The sequence below is a fragment of the Leopardus geoffroyi genome, chromosome A2 (genome assembly GCF_018350155.1).
Source record: "Leopardus geoffroyi isolate Oge1 chromosome A2, O.geoffroyi_Oge1_pat1.0, whole genome shotgun sequence".
In the NCBI taxonomy this organism is placed as follows: domain Eukaryota; kingdom Metazoa; phylum Chordata; class Mammalia; order Carnivora; family Felidae; genus Leopardus; species Leopardus geoffroyi.
Window position 1 is genome coordinate 166316310 of NC_059331.1, and position 14362 is coordinate 166330671.

General features: G+C 46.5%; 1 protein-coding gene across 6 annotated transcripts in view; it reads left to right on the forward strand.

Annotated features, from left to right (window-relative positions):
* Positions 1 to 14362, forward strand: part of DPP6 (dipeptidyl peptidase like 6) — a 950988-nt gene that overhangs the window by 784241 nt on the left and 152385 nt on the right. The window contains exons 8-9 of one of the 6 annotated variants that reach the window (XM_045496273.1): positions 1891 to 1897; positions 8767 to 8914. The exons of the other annotated variants lie outside the window; for them this stretch is intronic. Of the exons in view, the coding sequence (XP_045352229.1) occupies positions 1891 to 1897; positions 8767 to 8825 (66 nt within the window). The 3' untranslated portion in view covers positions 8826 to 8914. Of the gene's footprint in view, positions 1 to 1890; positions 1898 to 8766; positions 8915 to 14362 lie in introns of those variants that run through there. 6 annotated transcript variants of the gene reach the window in all.

The window sequence follows — 14362 nt, forward strand, 5'->3', positions numbered from 1 at the left end:
TAACGGGAAATTTGTACCCTGAGACCAGCATCTGTCGTCTCCCCTCCCCGCCCCCCCCCCCCCCCCCCAGTGCCTGGTGACCACCGTTCTATTCCTGGTTTCTGTGAGTTCAGACTTTGTAGATTCCACAGTGAGTGAGATCATACAGTATTTGTCTTCCTCTGCCTGACTTACGTCAGGTAATTATGTGGCAGGAGGGAGGCAGTAATCTTCCAATAGAGAAGTACATGACATCACCTTAAACTTAACACAATGTGACGTGTCCGTTATAACTCAGTAATGGTGGGGGAAGGCCTGAGGACCTCCTGTCCCCCTGTCCCAGGTACCCTGCCGTGACCCCAGGACCTCGAGCTGGATGGTGACTCTCTCTCCTGACCCTGATCAGGCAGCCACCTGAGCAGAAACGGGTGAGCTGTCTACCCAAGGGCATGTTGCTTACCCGCTTCTGAGTCACTAAGGGGGCAAAGCAGAGTTTTATCAACGTTGACAAGTCCAATGAGGGGAGAAAGATGGATCTTTCCAGCAAGAGGAAATTATTTAATGAAATGTCGTAGACATGGAGAGGACCAGACTGAAGTGACATCCCATTAATAACTTATAAAAGCCTCTAATCAGTTTGGGTTAATTTGGTATTCATTGTAAAAACATTCATCATGGGCACTGAAGCCCATGACAGTAGCCAAGAAATTAATATCACCGGGATGGAAATTGCCTTATGTATCCTCAAGTAATGGATGGAGCCAGTTCAGTGAGTGATTTACTGGCTCGCCAAGGGTACTCTTCAAGTTTAACGCAATGCACTCTCACTTGGTGGCCCTGTGGGACTCCCTCACTTAATGTGCACTCTAGTAAATAAGCCACATTTTTGTCACTTAACCCGAGTGGATGGGGCAACATGGCGGAACTACCTGACAGTCATAGGTAAAGAATGAGGCGAATTTCTTAAAAAACACTTTTTTAAAAAGGGGGCACCTGACTGGCTCAATTTGTTAAGCGTCCATCTTTGGCTCAGGTCATGATGTCACGGTTTGTGAGTTCAAGCCCCACATCAGGCTCTGTGCTGACTGTGTGGGAGCCTGCTTGAGATTCTCTCTCCCTGTCTCTCTGCCCCTCCCCTGCTAGCTCTCTCTGTCTCTCCCTCTCAAAATAAATAAATAAACACAATTTTTTTTTTTTAATTTAAGGAATGAGGGGAATTAGGAGGTGGTGGTTGGTGCTTTTTACTTCCACCAACAGGCTCTCGGAAAACATGGGGATTTCCAAACACAAAAGCAGCTTATAACTGTGGGCTTTTAAAGGAAGTGAGGGCAACAATGTAAATAGTAAACTGTGGAGTTTTTAAATTTTTTGTCCTGCTGTATGAACACAGGGTAGGGGCATAAGAGCAAATTCATTCTTGACACGATATAAAAATATGTAGTAAGAGTCACAAGACGTGTCCCCACGTTAGCAAAGAAGTCCCTTCTAAAGAGAAGCCAGAAGCAATAGTCACAAATGCATTCAAAACACTGTTATCTATAATGTTTTTTAAGTTTATTTTGAGAGAGACACAGAGACAGCAAGCGGGGGAGAGGGAGAGAGAGGATCCCAAGCAGGCTCCACACTGTCAACACAGAACCTGACTCAGGGCTTGAACCGCAAACGGTGCAATCATGACCTGAGCCGAAATCAAAAGTCAGATGCTTAACTGAGGCAGCCATGCACCCCTGTAATAATAATTGTTAAAGGCTATACATATCCTAAGTGTTCATAGGAGAGTGATCTGCTAAAGCATGGCACATTGGGGGGATGAACTCATCTGCAACCACAAGCGCTAAAAAGTGGCAGGTGGGTTGCATATGAACATGGGAACTGTATCATCTACTAATTAGCATTAGGACTACACATAAGATATTTGGTATATGTTTTGCATATGAGGAAAGATGCTTATTTTGGTCTGGCCGAACTATGCACATTTCACCCACTTCTAAAGGTTTCCCGGACACAACATTACATATGCATTAGAAATGGGGGGAAAAAAGAAAGCCCATCGTCAAATCTGAGGTTCACAAATTCCGCTCAGTAGACATGTGCTCCGACAATCCCACGGGATAGAGCACAGTGCTCTCTGCTGGGACAGATGTGAGGAAGGCAGTCCTGGGTGGGGGGACAGTGCCTTTAACTGTGTTAGTTTCAAAGTGCTATGCAAATGTGTCCTTTCTCCTGGCTCCGCTGCAAACCCTTGAGAGGTTATTTTCCAGATCCCACGTGTCAGCCCAAGCAATTAAGAAAAAGGCAGATTTCGGGTTGAAAGCCAGACCTGACCTGGTTGTACATGATGGTCTGTGAGCATAAACTGTGTTTTCTTCCTGATCAGAGCTTCCCCGATGCAGTTGTGCTGGAAACAGTGTGTTGTTCTTACAAAAAAAATCTAATTTAAAAGGGTGCCCACATCAACCTTGGGAATATTAGGTTAGAGAATTTCAGGGTAATCTATCAAATAGAGTTTAAAAGCAGGACTGGAACACTGCATTAAGAAAGAGTGCCTTTAATGATTGGTTCCTTAGATAATGTAACAAGGCAGTTATAAATTAAAATAACCTTTTTTGACCTTCGATGGGGGTGCCAGGGTGGCAGCCGGGTTCACATTTGCAGCCCCAGGCAGACATCCCCCATTGGGTGGAGAGAGCAGGCTCTGGCCATTTGGAGATAATTCCAGGAGCTTAAGAGGTGATCTGTACCATTTGTGCTGCTAAAACTTCTCCTTAGTGTCCGTAATGGGCTTTTTTAGACCCTCTCGTGGACTTCTCCCATGTGAGTGGAAGGAACACCTCTTTCTCATGATTCCTAAAATATGTCGCAATTGGAAAATATCAAAGGAATGGCCCCATGTCTTTGGCCGTTGAGAATAACCATGACTTCTCCTTCTTCTAAAAGGCTGTAACATCGTCAGTGCCACAGATAATAACAGTTCCTCACGGGCCACTTTGTTTTATTATCCAGTCATTTTGATTTTGAATAACTTTATCTCCCAGATCAAATGTAAGCTGATCAAGGACAAAGAATGTTTTTCATTGCATTTCACTCTTGCATAGCCCATCGCTCCCTAGCTAGCAGAATACAGGTTTTCAACAAATACTCGTTAAATGGATGATATCCAGAAGGGAAAGTAAAATTAAATGTCAGATTTATGGGCATGGATCCCAAATTCATGGAAATTGGAAAAACCTGGTGTCGTAACCTCAACATTTTAAGATGTAACAACTTGTCTGATGCTTAATCAGCTCAGCAGTTCAGATGATAAGCAATACCATGGCAAGAATTCTAGATTTTAGAGTCAGACTTTTTTTTCCCCTCTGTTTGTTATGCTATGAATCATCTCCAAACTGAGATGTGGGTTCTCACTATTAAAATGTGTCAAGAACAGGCTGAACTGAACTTTCTGACCAAAGGGGTGGAACCCGCTGGCTTTCCTCGGGAATTTCAGAGGATTAAATACTCTCTGTGATTACCCCCCCCAAGGCACCAAAAGTGATTTCGTTCTGTTTAATATCAGAGCAAACCATCAGACTTGTTCCTCACTTCTCCGCCAGTCGTATCTGGATTGGTGAATGACGCGGAGATACTTAGGGACCAGCACGGGTAAGACTTAGCTCACTTAGTTCTTGCTTCCGAGAACTTTGGAGACATCTTAGCAACATCTAAGTCAGTTATTTGCAAATAACTCCTTCTGCCCTTTCTTCAAAACAGACTTCACGGGACTCCTCCTTGATGACATTTTGTTAGACTTCATGGATTATTACAAATCAATTACAAACACTGGAAAGTCACAGTACCTCGCTTCTCTAAGAAACCTTTCCTGACACCAGTGTCTTTCCATTCTTTGAGCTGGTTGTGTTCAGTCCACGAGGCATTTATGTTAGTTGTGTAACTCCTGGGGATCCTGGGTCGACTCATGATAGTTCACCTTTCAATTTGCCTTGCAAAACAAAAAACAGTGATTGCAGTGTAAACTTAAATCACATTCTAAAAAGAACAATGCTACAAGTGAGCATAGATAAGCAACGAGTCAGCTAAAAAAAAAACAGATCCCGATTTATTTCTTTTGGATGTGTTTATTTTTATGTGTAGCATGGCTTAACCGTAGCTCAACTACTTACACTTATAAAGAGCACATAGCAAATTAGTGAATTGATATTTCTAGCTGTTGTTCAAGTTGGAAACCTACTCGTTTATCTGAATGCTTTTGGTTTTTACTGTAATGGTTTCGATGGCTATTAACAGCTGGAACTATGTTTTCATTTCCTTGGTTGGGCCTGATTTTATGAGTGTAAATTACACATGGGGATGAGCCGGGACCAGCCCAGAACTTCGATAGGACGTTGCCACCTAGGCTTTGTGCCTGGAGCACAGGTCTGCACTGGGTCTGTTCCCTTAGGCACCACACTGGCATTAACTCCACACTCCACGGCTGCCCCTGGGCTCTGCTACTTTGTCACCTGGCTTCACCTGGGTTTCTGCCAAACCTCTGTGTCGTGTGGTGATACATGTTACTCAGCAGGTGGCATCTCCGTCCCTTCTGTTGCCCAGATCAGAACCCTGCGCTCTTGACCCACCCCCCAGCCTTCCTCTGCCCTGTCTTGACCCATCCATAGTCCTGTGACCCCGCCCCACTCCTTCCTCTGCCCTGTCTTGACCCATCCACAGTCCTGTGACCCCCCTTCCTCTGCCCTGTCTTGATCCATCCACAGTCCTGTGACCCCCTCCTCCTTCCTTTGCCCTGTCTTGACCCATCCACAGTCCTGTGACCCCCACCTTCCTTTGCCTTGTCTTGACCCATCCATAGTCCTGTGACCCCCCCCCTCCTTCCTTTGCCCTGTCTTGATCCATCCACAGTCCTGTGACCCCCCCCCTTCCTCTGCCCTGTCTTGACCCATCCACAGTCCTGTGACCCCCCCTTCCTTTGCCCTGTCTTGACCCATCCACAGTCCTGTGACCCCCACTCCTTCCTTTGCCCTGTCTTGACCCATCCACAGTCCTGTGACCCCCACCTTCCTTTGCCCTGTCTTGACCCATCCATAGTCCTGTGACCCCCCCTCCTTCCTTTGCCCTGTCTTGATCCATCCACAGTCCTGTGACCCCCCCCTCCTTCCTCTGCCCTGTCTTGACCCATCCACAGTCCTGTGACCCCCCCTTCCTTTGCCCTGTCTTGACCCATCCACAGTCCTGTGACCCCCCCTCCTTCCTCTGCCCTGTCTTGACCCATCCACAGTCCTGTGACCCCCCTTCCTCTGCCCTGTCTTGACCCATCCACAGTCCTGTGACCCCCCCTTCCTCTGCCCTGTCTTGATCCATCCACAGTCCTGTGACCCCCCCCCCCGCTCCTTCCTTTGCCCTGTCTTGGCCCATCCACAGTCCTGTGACCCCCTCCTTCCTCTGCCCTGTCTTGACCCATCCACAGTCCTGTGACCTCCCCCTTCCTCTTCCCTGTCTTGACCCATCCACAGTCCTGTGACCCCCCTCCTTCCTCTGCCCTGTCTTGACCCATCCACAGTCCTGTGACCCCCCCTTCCTTTGCCCTGTCTTGACCCATCCACAGTCCTGTGACCCCCCCCTTCCTCTGCCCTGTCTTGACCCATCCACAGTCCTGTGACCCCCCCCTTCCTCTGCCCTGTCTTGACCCATCCACAGTCCTGTGACCCCCCTCCTTTCTCTGCCCTGTCTTGACCCATCCACAGTCCTGTGACCCCCCCTCCTTCCTCTGTCCTGTCTTGACCCATCCACAGTCCTGTGGCCCCCCCTCCTTCCTCTGCCCTGTCTTGACCCATCCACAGTCCTGTGGCCCCCCCCTCCTTCCTCTGCCCTGTCTTGACCCATCCACAGTCCTGTGACCCCCCCCTCCTTCCTCTGCCCTGTCTTGACCCATCCACAGTCCTGTGACCCCCCTCCTTCCTCTGCCCTGTCTTGACCCATCCACAGTCCTGTGGTCCCCCCCTCCTTCCTCTGCCCTGTCTTGACCCATCCACAGTCCTGTGACCCCCCTCCTTCCTCTGCCCTGTCTTGACCCATCCACAGTCCTGTGACCCCCCCTCCTTCCTCTGCCCTGTCTTGACCCATCCACAGTCCTGTGACCCCCCCTCCTTCCTCTGCCCTGTCTTGATCCATCCACAGTCCTGTGACCCCCCCCTCCTTCCTCTGCCCTGTCTTGACCCATCCACAGTCCTGTGCCCCCCCCCCCGCCTTCCTCTGCCCTGTCTTGACCCATCCACAGTCCTGTGTGTTCTGCTGTCCTGCTTTTTTGACAGCTGTCGTGATAGCTTCTCCATCCCTGCCATCGTCTCACCCCTGGATTCTACAAAGCTGTCTCCCTCCAAATCTACCCCTGCTCCAGAATGTTCTCCATTTCTGCAGCTGAGTGACCATGTTTCCCTTCCACTGGTGTGCTGCCTTTAGGGAGAAAGCCCAAACCCCTTGGCCCTTCCTGGGTGCATTCTCTGCCGTCTCCCCCGTCAGCCTCCATGCCACCAGCTGAACACAGCCACCGTGAACTCCAGTTTCCTGTAATTTGACTGCTTTCCTGGGAACACGCTCTTCATAGACCCCTTGGCCAACCTCCTTTGCCTGGCTAAAGCCACGTTGCCTTTCAGATCCTAGCTCACACCTGTGTTTTCCCAAACCCTCACCCTGCAGCCAAGCCCGTGCTAGAGACCCTCTGCTTATCTCCTGCCTGTGCGTCTTCACTGTCATCAAGTCTCACCCCGTGCAGTTAGGTCCTGGTCACTTATTTCTTCCCCAGCAGACCATAAGCTCCTTCGAACCTCCTCCCTGTCGCTGGTGTGTCCTCAGCCCTGTGGAGTAGACTTGACCGTGAGTGAGCATCGCGTCACCATTCAGAGGCTGGATGAGGGCCTCATCAGTTCACACATGTTATTTACCAAGGTGCAGATCACTTAGCTTTCCCAGCACAAGCATCCTCCCCAGGCCCATTGGTCACGTTTCCGTCTGTGTTTTCACCCTGTCGTAGAAGTTAGCCGGGCCTGCCAGCTTGTGGCGCGCCTCCCTTAACTCTGAACCTTTTCGACCTCCCAAGTTACTCATGACAACACGTTCGAGCTCAGACTCTGCCAAATCCTGGTAAACTTCCAGATTTTCAAAGAACTTACAACTGCATATACATGTATTTATGCAGTTAAACTTATTTTCTCCATAGCCTGTACAAGCTCCTATTTTTTTTTAAATTTTTAATTAAATTTTTTTAATTTAAAATTTTAAAGTGTGATTCTTTCATGGAACTTGAATGATTGAAGTGGCCCCTGAAGTCACTGCTACTTGCTATTTCCTGTAAATCTGATCACCCAGGACAAGGTTCATGGTCGTTTAGTGAATTCTGTCTCTCCAATTTCCTGTGTTTTGCTTTATAAGGTTGGCTGACTCCAAAAATATCCCTCCAAGAAAGTACAGAGTACCAAAAAAAACAAATTAGTGAGTCACGGAAATGTACACTATCTGTTCTAGACTGACAAAGCACCACAGAGCCTCTCCACGGCACATCTCGTGAGTTCACACACGCAGTGTCGGCCATGTCCCTGTATCCCCATTGAATCATATCTGGGCTGGACATCAGTGACAGGACAGAGCCAGCCTGTCACGCAGCTGTGTCATAAAGACATGTGCCAGCCTATTTGTAATTTCCCAATGACATGGCAGTCTGTAACTCCTTTCTTCCGATAACCCTGAAACTTTATTGGCCAAGGGTTCAACAGCCTGGTAGACATTTAGGGAAGCAAAAGGGTTATAGTACAGAGGATTGTTGACACTAACAGTTCTCAGCTCTGCTGCACTGACTTTATAAGACTTGGCCCCATGCCCACAGATGCTGGTGCGTTTACGCTGGGTTGGGACTCGGGCATTGGGATCCACAAAAGCTCCAGGTGTTTCTCGTGTGCAGCCAGACGTGAACCTCATGGGTTCAGATGCTGGCACTCAGGAGGACACCAGATGGCCTCTTCCATAAACTTTGAGACCTCATGGTCACATTTCAACTTCGTGGCAAAACAGAGAATCTGTGAGAGTCTGTTTTTAACCACCACGCCTGTAACAAAGGCGTGTGTCACATTAACATTGCCAGCCATTTCCAGTGAAACTGTCCCTTCCACGAGGCAGCTGGACCCCGTTGGCTCGACAGCACTTACAGGGGGTTACTAACTGCTTTGCCATTCGCTGTGGTCCTGGCCACTCGAGTCAGTGCAAAGTTAAGATCCAGACGTCTCCGAGCTGTTCTGTTGTCTTCTCCTTCTAACTCTGGGTGAGGAGTCATTGCCCACGTGGACAGATGTTTTACACAATATTAATCATTTTTGTCTGATCTTGCCTAATCAGACCTTTAAGCACTGAAGTATACTGAAATGACAGCCTAAAGTAACAGAAGCACCGGGTTTTAAATGGAAGGTTGTCACCCTGTGGCTGTGTCCACTGGGACATAGGAACTAAGAATAAAGCCACCGTTTCTTCGGGGCTTCCAATGCACACAAGTCACCAGGCCAGGCATTTTGCACATATGGTCTCTTTTGTCCAGCCTGTCTCCATTCAGCAGTGAGAAAACAGAAGTTCAGATAATGTGCATCATTTGCCCAAGGTCACGTGTGAGTGATGGTGTCAGAACTGACCCCCGAGTTCTGTAGCCCCTGCTCCTTTTTTGCGCCAAACTCTACGTCCGGGCTCAGTGTCCTCAGTTGAAAAGCCAAGATGACTTAGGTCAAGAGCAAATGAGTTCATGTCTGTGAAAAGTCTTTGAAAAATCCTTTAAATGCCCTGCAGATACAAAGTATTATTATTACTGTGAATGAGGACATTTGTATTCAGGACACCCATAAGAACCTTCCTTGCAATATCTAGAAGCCGACTGTCTCCTGACACAGCCTCTCCTGTAATGAATCCAACACCCTTATTTTTCCCCCCTACGACCATCCTAAAAGGAAATGAAACATTGGCTCAACTGTGATATTTCCCTCCAAAATCTCTGCAGGTTCCACAAATGAGCCTTCAGAACCCCAGAGCAGACACTAAACCCCAATTAGAAGAAAATATTCCTCCCAAGAGAGACCAGATCCTTAGTCCAACATGACATAACTCACATTTGAGTGGTGCCCACAGCTCTTTTAGAAGAGCATAGAGGAAACTGTGTGTGTCCCCTTCCCCAGGGGGTGACAACATTTTTTATTCGTTTTCTACATTTAGCTATTTTTTGTTTTAAATGCACTTTTATGTGTTCATGAAATAGTTTATTAAGAATACACATGAGAGGCACCTGGGTGGCCCAGTCAGTTAAGCATACAACTCTTGATCTTGGCTCAGGTTATGATCTCACAGTTCACGAGTTTGAGCCTCACTTTGGGCTCTGTGCTGACAGCGTGGAGCCTGCTTGGGATCTGTATCTCCCCTCTCTCTGCCTCTCTCTCTCTCTCTCTCTCTCTCTCTCTCTCTCTCTGTCAAAAATAAAATAAATAAACATTTAAAGAAAAAGAATACAGGGACGCCTGGGTGGCTCAGTCGGTTAAGCATCTGACTTCAGCTCAGGTCATGATCCCACAGTTCGTGGGTTCAAGCCCTGTGTAGGGCTCTGTGCTGACAGCTCAGAGCCTGGAACCTGTTTCAGATTCTGTGTCTCCCTCTCTCTCTGCCCCTTCCCTGCTTGTGCTCTGTCTCTGTCTCTCTCTCTCTCTCTCTCTCTCAAAAATAAACATTAAAATTTTTTTTAAAAAATACACATGAAATACAAAGAATAGTAAAGTGGACACTCGTACCTTCCATTCAACATGAAACAAGACACTGAGTCCCCCTTTGGTGTCCCCCACTCCTGCCAGATGAACCAGGACTGAATGTTTCTTTATGTTGCCCTGCTGCTTTTCAAAAAACATTTCGCTGCATATTTATGAATCTCTAGCATATTGCTTATGTTTTAACTCAACATAACTGTTACCATATGCTGTTTATATTCCTGTTGCACGAGTTTTGCGCCCAATATTGTTTGTGTTATCTGTGGATATTGATACATGGGCTCTCACTGAATCTTTTTCATTCTACATATATATCCCAACGCCTTTATCCAGTTTCCCGTCTGTGGATAGGCAGCCGATTTCTAGTAAGTGTTTAAATTCATTTTCAGCATGGCTGTGTACAGTTACACACACTTGTCAAAGTTTCTGTGGGTTTCTATTTGCCTGTATTTGATGTCTAGCAAGGCTAATGTCTCTCCTATGTGCATTTACCATTCATGTTAACCTCTTTCGTAAGACATCTATGTGTGCCTTTCCCCTGTTATTCTTTTGGGCTCTTTGCCCTTTCTTATTGTCGCGTGCAGTTCCTGTACATATTTTGAATTCTAAGTGTCCATTTTATTATTGCCAGTATTTTCCCTCATTTTATAGCTTGTCTTTCACCCTCGCTTTGATATTCTTTGGCAGGAGAAGATAGTAATTTCAACAAAATCAAATTTATTCACTTACGGCCTGCCTTTCTTATGTCTTTTAAAAGAAATTCTTCCCCATCCTTGAGGACCTGCAGATATTCTCCTACATTCTCTCCTGACACGTTCGTAATTTCGTCTTCACAACTACACCTTTCATCCACTTGAAGTTGCTTTTGGGGTCATGTGTGAAACATAGGTACGAATCATTTTTCCATAGGAATAACCAGTTTCCCCAGAACCATTTACTGAAAAACTCTTCCCTTCCTTACTGATCGTCAGGGATGCCTCTGCCATTTATCAGCTCTGTGTGTGTGTGTGTGTGTGTGTGTGTGTGTGTGTGTGTGTGTGTTTTCAGGCCCTCTGTTATGTTCCATCTGGCCTTCTATCAGTGTAGCTTTATAATAGGTACAATGATGCATCTATTGTACAACAGTTGTTAGTATGTCCGTTGTACTAGACAGGCATTGGTGTACCTAGTCCCCCGACCACGTTCTTGAGAAGTGCCTTGGCTATTTTTGGCACTTTGTGTGCAAGTGTGTGTGTGTCTGTACACGGAGTTTAAAATAAGTTTGTTCCGTTCTTTCAAAAACACTTTTGGAAGATTAGCTGGGCAGCTGAGGGGGAATTTATGAACTCCAGCTACTGAATTTTCCAATACATGTTATAGTTGCCACTGTTTTTACTTTTTCAAAAAAAAATGTCTTTCACTAAAGTTTTAAGATTTTCTCCATAAATTACCTCTAAACATTTGGCTTCAATTTATCCCTATGTATTGGATATTTTTTTGGAACTATCTTATGTCATATTTTTTCAAATGTAACTTTTCTTTTTTTTTTAATGTTCATATTATTTTTGAAAGAGAGAGTACACACGAGGGGCAGAGAGAGAGTGGGGGGACAGAAGATGTGAAGCGGGCTCTGCACCGACAGCAGAGAGCCCAACGTGGGGCTTGAAACTCACGAACTGTGAGATCATGACCTGAGCTGAAGTCAGCCGCTCAGCCGACTGAGCCCCCCAGGCGTCCCTCACATGTAACTTTTCTAATTTATATTTGCTGGTGAATAGAATCGCAATTCACTTCTTACATTGATTTTGTGTGTATGGTTTCTTTATCTATGGCTCATCTATCATTTATCTATGGTTGCTTTCACACTGTGGATGTGGACAATTGTATCATCTCCACATGACCACCAATTTACTTGTTCCTCTGTCTTTTTTTTGTTTTAAATATTCATTTATTTATTTTGGGAGAGAGAGAAGAGGCAGGGGGAGGCGGGGAGGGCGAAGGAGAGAGAAAATCCCAGACAGGTTCCATGCGGTCAGCCCAGAGCCTGACTCGGGGCTCGATCTCACCACAGACCATGAGATAATGACCTGAGCTGAAATCAAGAGCCAGATAGATGCTCAGCCGACTGAACCACCCAGGTGCCCCTACTTGCTCCTTCCACCTGCCCTCTGCTTCTGTTTCCTGTCGTGAGTACTGTGCTCTCTGGGACACCAGTGCTAGGTGGAGTAGAACCGTAATCATGGGGACTCAATCTGCATCTTATGTCTAGTGCTCTCAGGTTTTCCCTGTTTTTCGTGAAGTTGATGCAGGCTTATTTGGTGGGTGCCCTGAGTCAGTTTAAAGAAGGTCCTTTCTATTTCTAGATTGCTCTGAAGTTTTGTTTGTTCTTTTGTTGTTGTTTTTGCCCTTGATATTGTGGTTTGTGTTTTATTTTTCTTGACTGGAATGGATTTTGAAACCAGTGTGTTTTCTGCATATATTGAGATGATCATGTGGTTTTGTCCCTTTATCCATCAGTGGGTATGTTGTATTGATCCGTAGAAAAGCAATCTGACATTACTAGGATAAGCCCAATTGGTGATGATGGATTTTCTTGTAGACATATATATTTTGCTGCATTTTTAAAACTACTATTTTTTCGGGGCACCTGGGTGGCTCAGTCGGTTAAGAGTCCGACTTCGGCTCAGGTCATGATCTCGCAGTTTGTGAGTTCGAGCCCCGCGTTGGGCTCTGTGCTGACTGCTCAGACAGAGCCTTCGGATTCTGTGTCTCCCTCTCTCTCTGCCCCTCCGCCACGTGTGCTCTGTCTCTCAATAATAAATAAACATAAAAAAACTACTATTTTTTAGAATTTTTGCATCTGTATTTATCAATACAATTGACGTCCTAATATGATAAATTACATTATTGAATTTGACGTAAATCACTTTGTTAAATAGGGGCAAACACAAAACTAGGTATAAACTCCTATAACTTAAAAGCCAAATATGATTTATTAATTGACACCAATAAATCCACACAACCAACCAATCACAAGCAATAATATTGGTTTTGGGGGCTGGTGTTGAAACCATGTGGCAGCTGACTATAACCTGACTATAGCCCCGACTCTCCCCGGGCAAGGCCTTCTATTTCTCATGCCTGTGTTATCATCTGAGGACTCAATTTCTCATGATTTTTCTTTATTTGACTTGCTGAGAAATTGTCTTTGGAACAACGCAGCCTGAAATTATTGTCACATTGCCTGGCGGGAATGTATCATTTATTTACATAACCAAATTCAGTTGGATTCTTTCCTCACTGGCCCACAACAGCCAAGTGGTTCCACTTGGCGGCAATGTTCTCATAAACATAAACTCAGGGACTAAATTCAATAATAGGACACAGATGGGCATCCAGGTGATCTAGAATGTTTCATATTAATTTTATTAAGATTTGCCCCAAAACAAACACATGAAACTTAAAAGTTCTTGAAAAGAGCATGTGTCCTCTGACTCCTTGGTTCATCCCACTCAGTTTGAGAAACACCCATCTAGAGTTTTCCTCCCAGGAGGGACCATCAGTGAGATTTGTTGAGGTGCCATTAGGAGTATTAGCCTTCCATTAGGAACAGCACAGATGCTAAGTCTGTAAATAGAACCACAGTGAACTGAAAGAAATGTTTTAGAAAAGTTGCTCCTGTCCTGGGGGAATCCACCCACGACTCGGCTTATAGACATCACAGTTCCCCCTCTGACTCTCAGTGACTGTTTTCATCATGGTGGGAAAGAAGGACAATGGTGTCCGTGATGCCACGGTGACCTCACAACTCAGTTGAGCTCCGTGTGCCCGTATGGAGCTGTGGCAGCCCGTGGGCAGCAGGGAAGTGCCCCCCGCCCCGAGCCAAGCCTGGTCCTCCCCCACCACAGGTGGACCGGAGCACAGCCTGACCCTCCTCCTGGGCTGCCCTGCTCACCCCCTACAGACAGTCCCCGAGGGGCTGACATCATCTTGGCTGTGTTCTCATACATGAAAAGGGAAAGAGTCCCGGACAGAAAACTCCTGGTTTCACTAGCTCTGATCTCTTCTCCTTCATGGTAAGGGCCATACGCCAGATTTGTTGAGCAGCATTGAGCGCCTTCTGTATACCAGGCAAGCCACTGCCTGGGGGCCGCCTGCTGCCACAACCGTTTCCAGGGGCTCTACCCCCCTGCGTCGTTTACACTAAGCAGATTGGCAAAGCCAGTAAGACCCAGAATACTTTTCAGGTCTTTGTTTCAAAATCTAATAAACTGTGAGGCAGAAATGACTGCTTCCTTAGGATCCCCTGTGACAAGCACCTTGAAAGTGTTGGGTGCAAGTCTGACACTTTCCTAAGACTGTTTCTGCCCCCGCTACCCAGACAGAGCCCCCTGATGTGATGGCGCATTCAGTGGATGGTCTGGCACGTGACTGTGGGGGCTACGCGAGGGTGTCAGGGAAGACAGTACATAGCAAGCAAATTAGTCCGTTTTCACATGTCTTCAGACTTTGCCTTACAGTCGGGAGGCGGGGGGCGGTCTTTGACAGAGTTAGTACCTGCTGATCTCCCTTTTTAACAAAGAGAGTGCAAGCCTCAGGTCCAGAAGGTTAAGTAATCCTGGACAGAA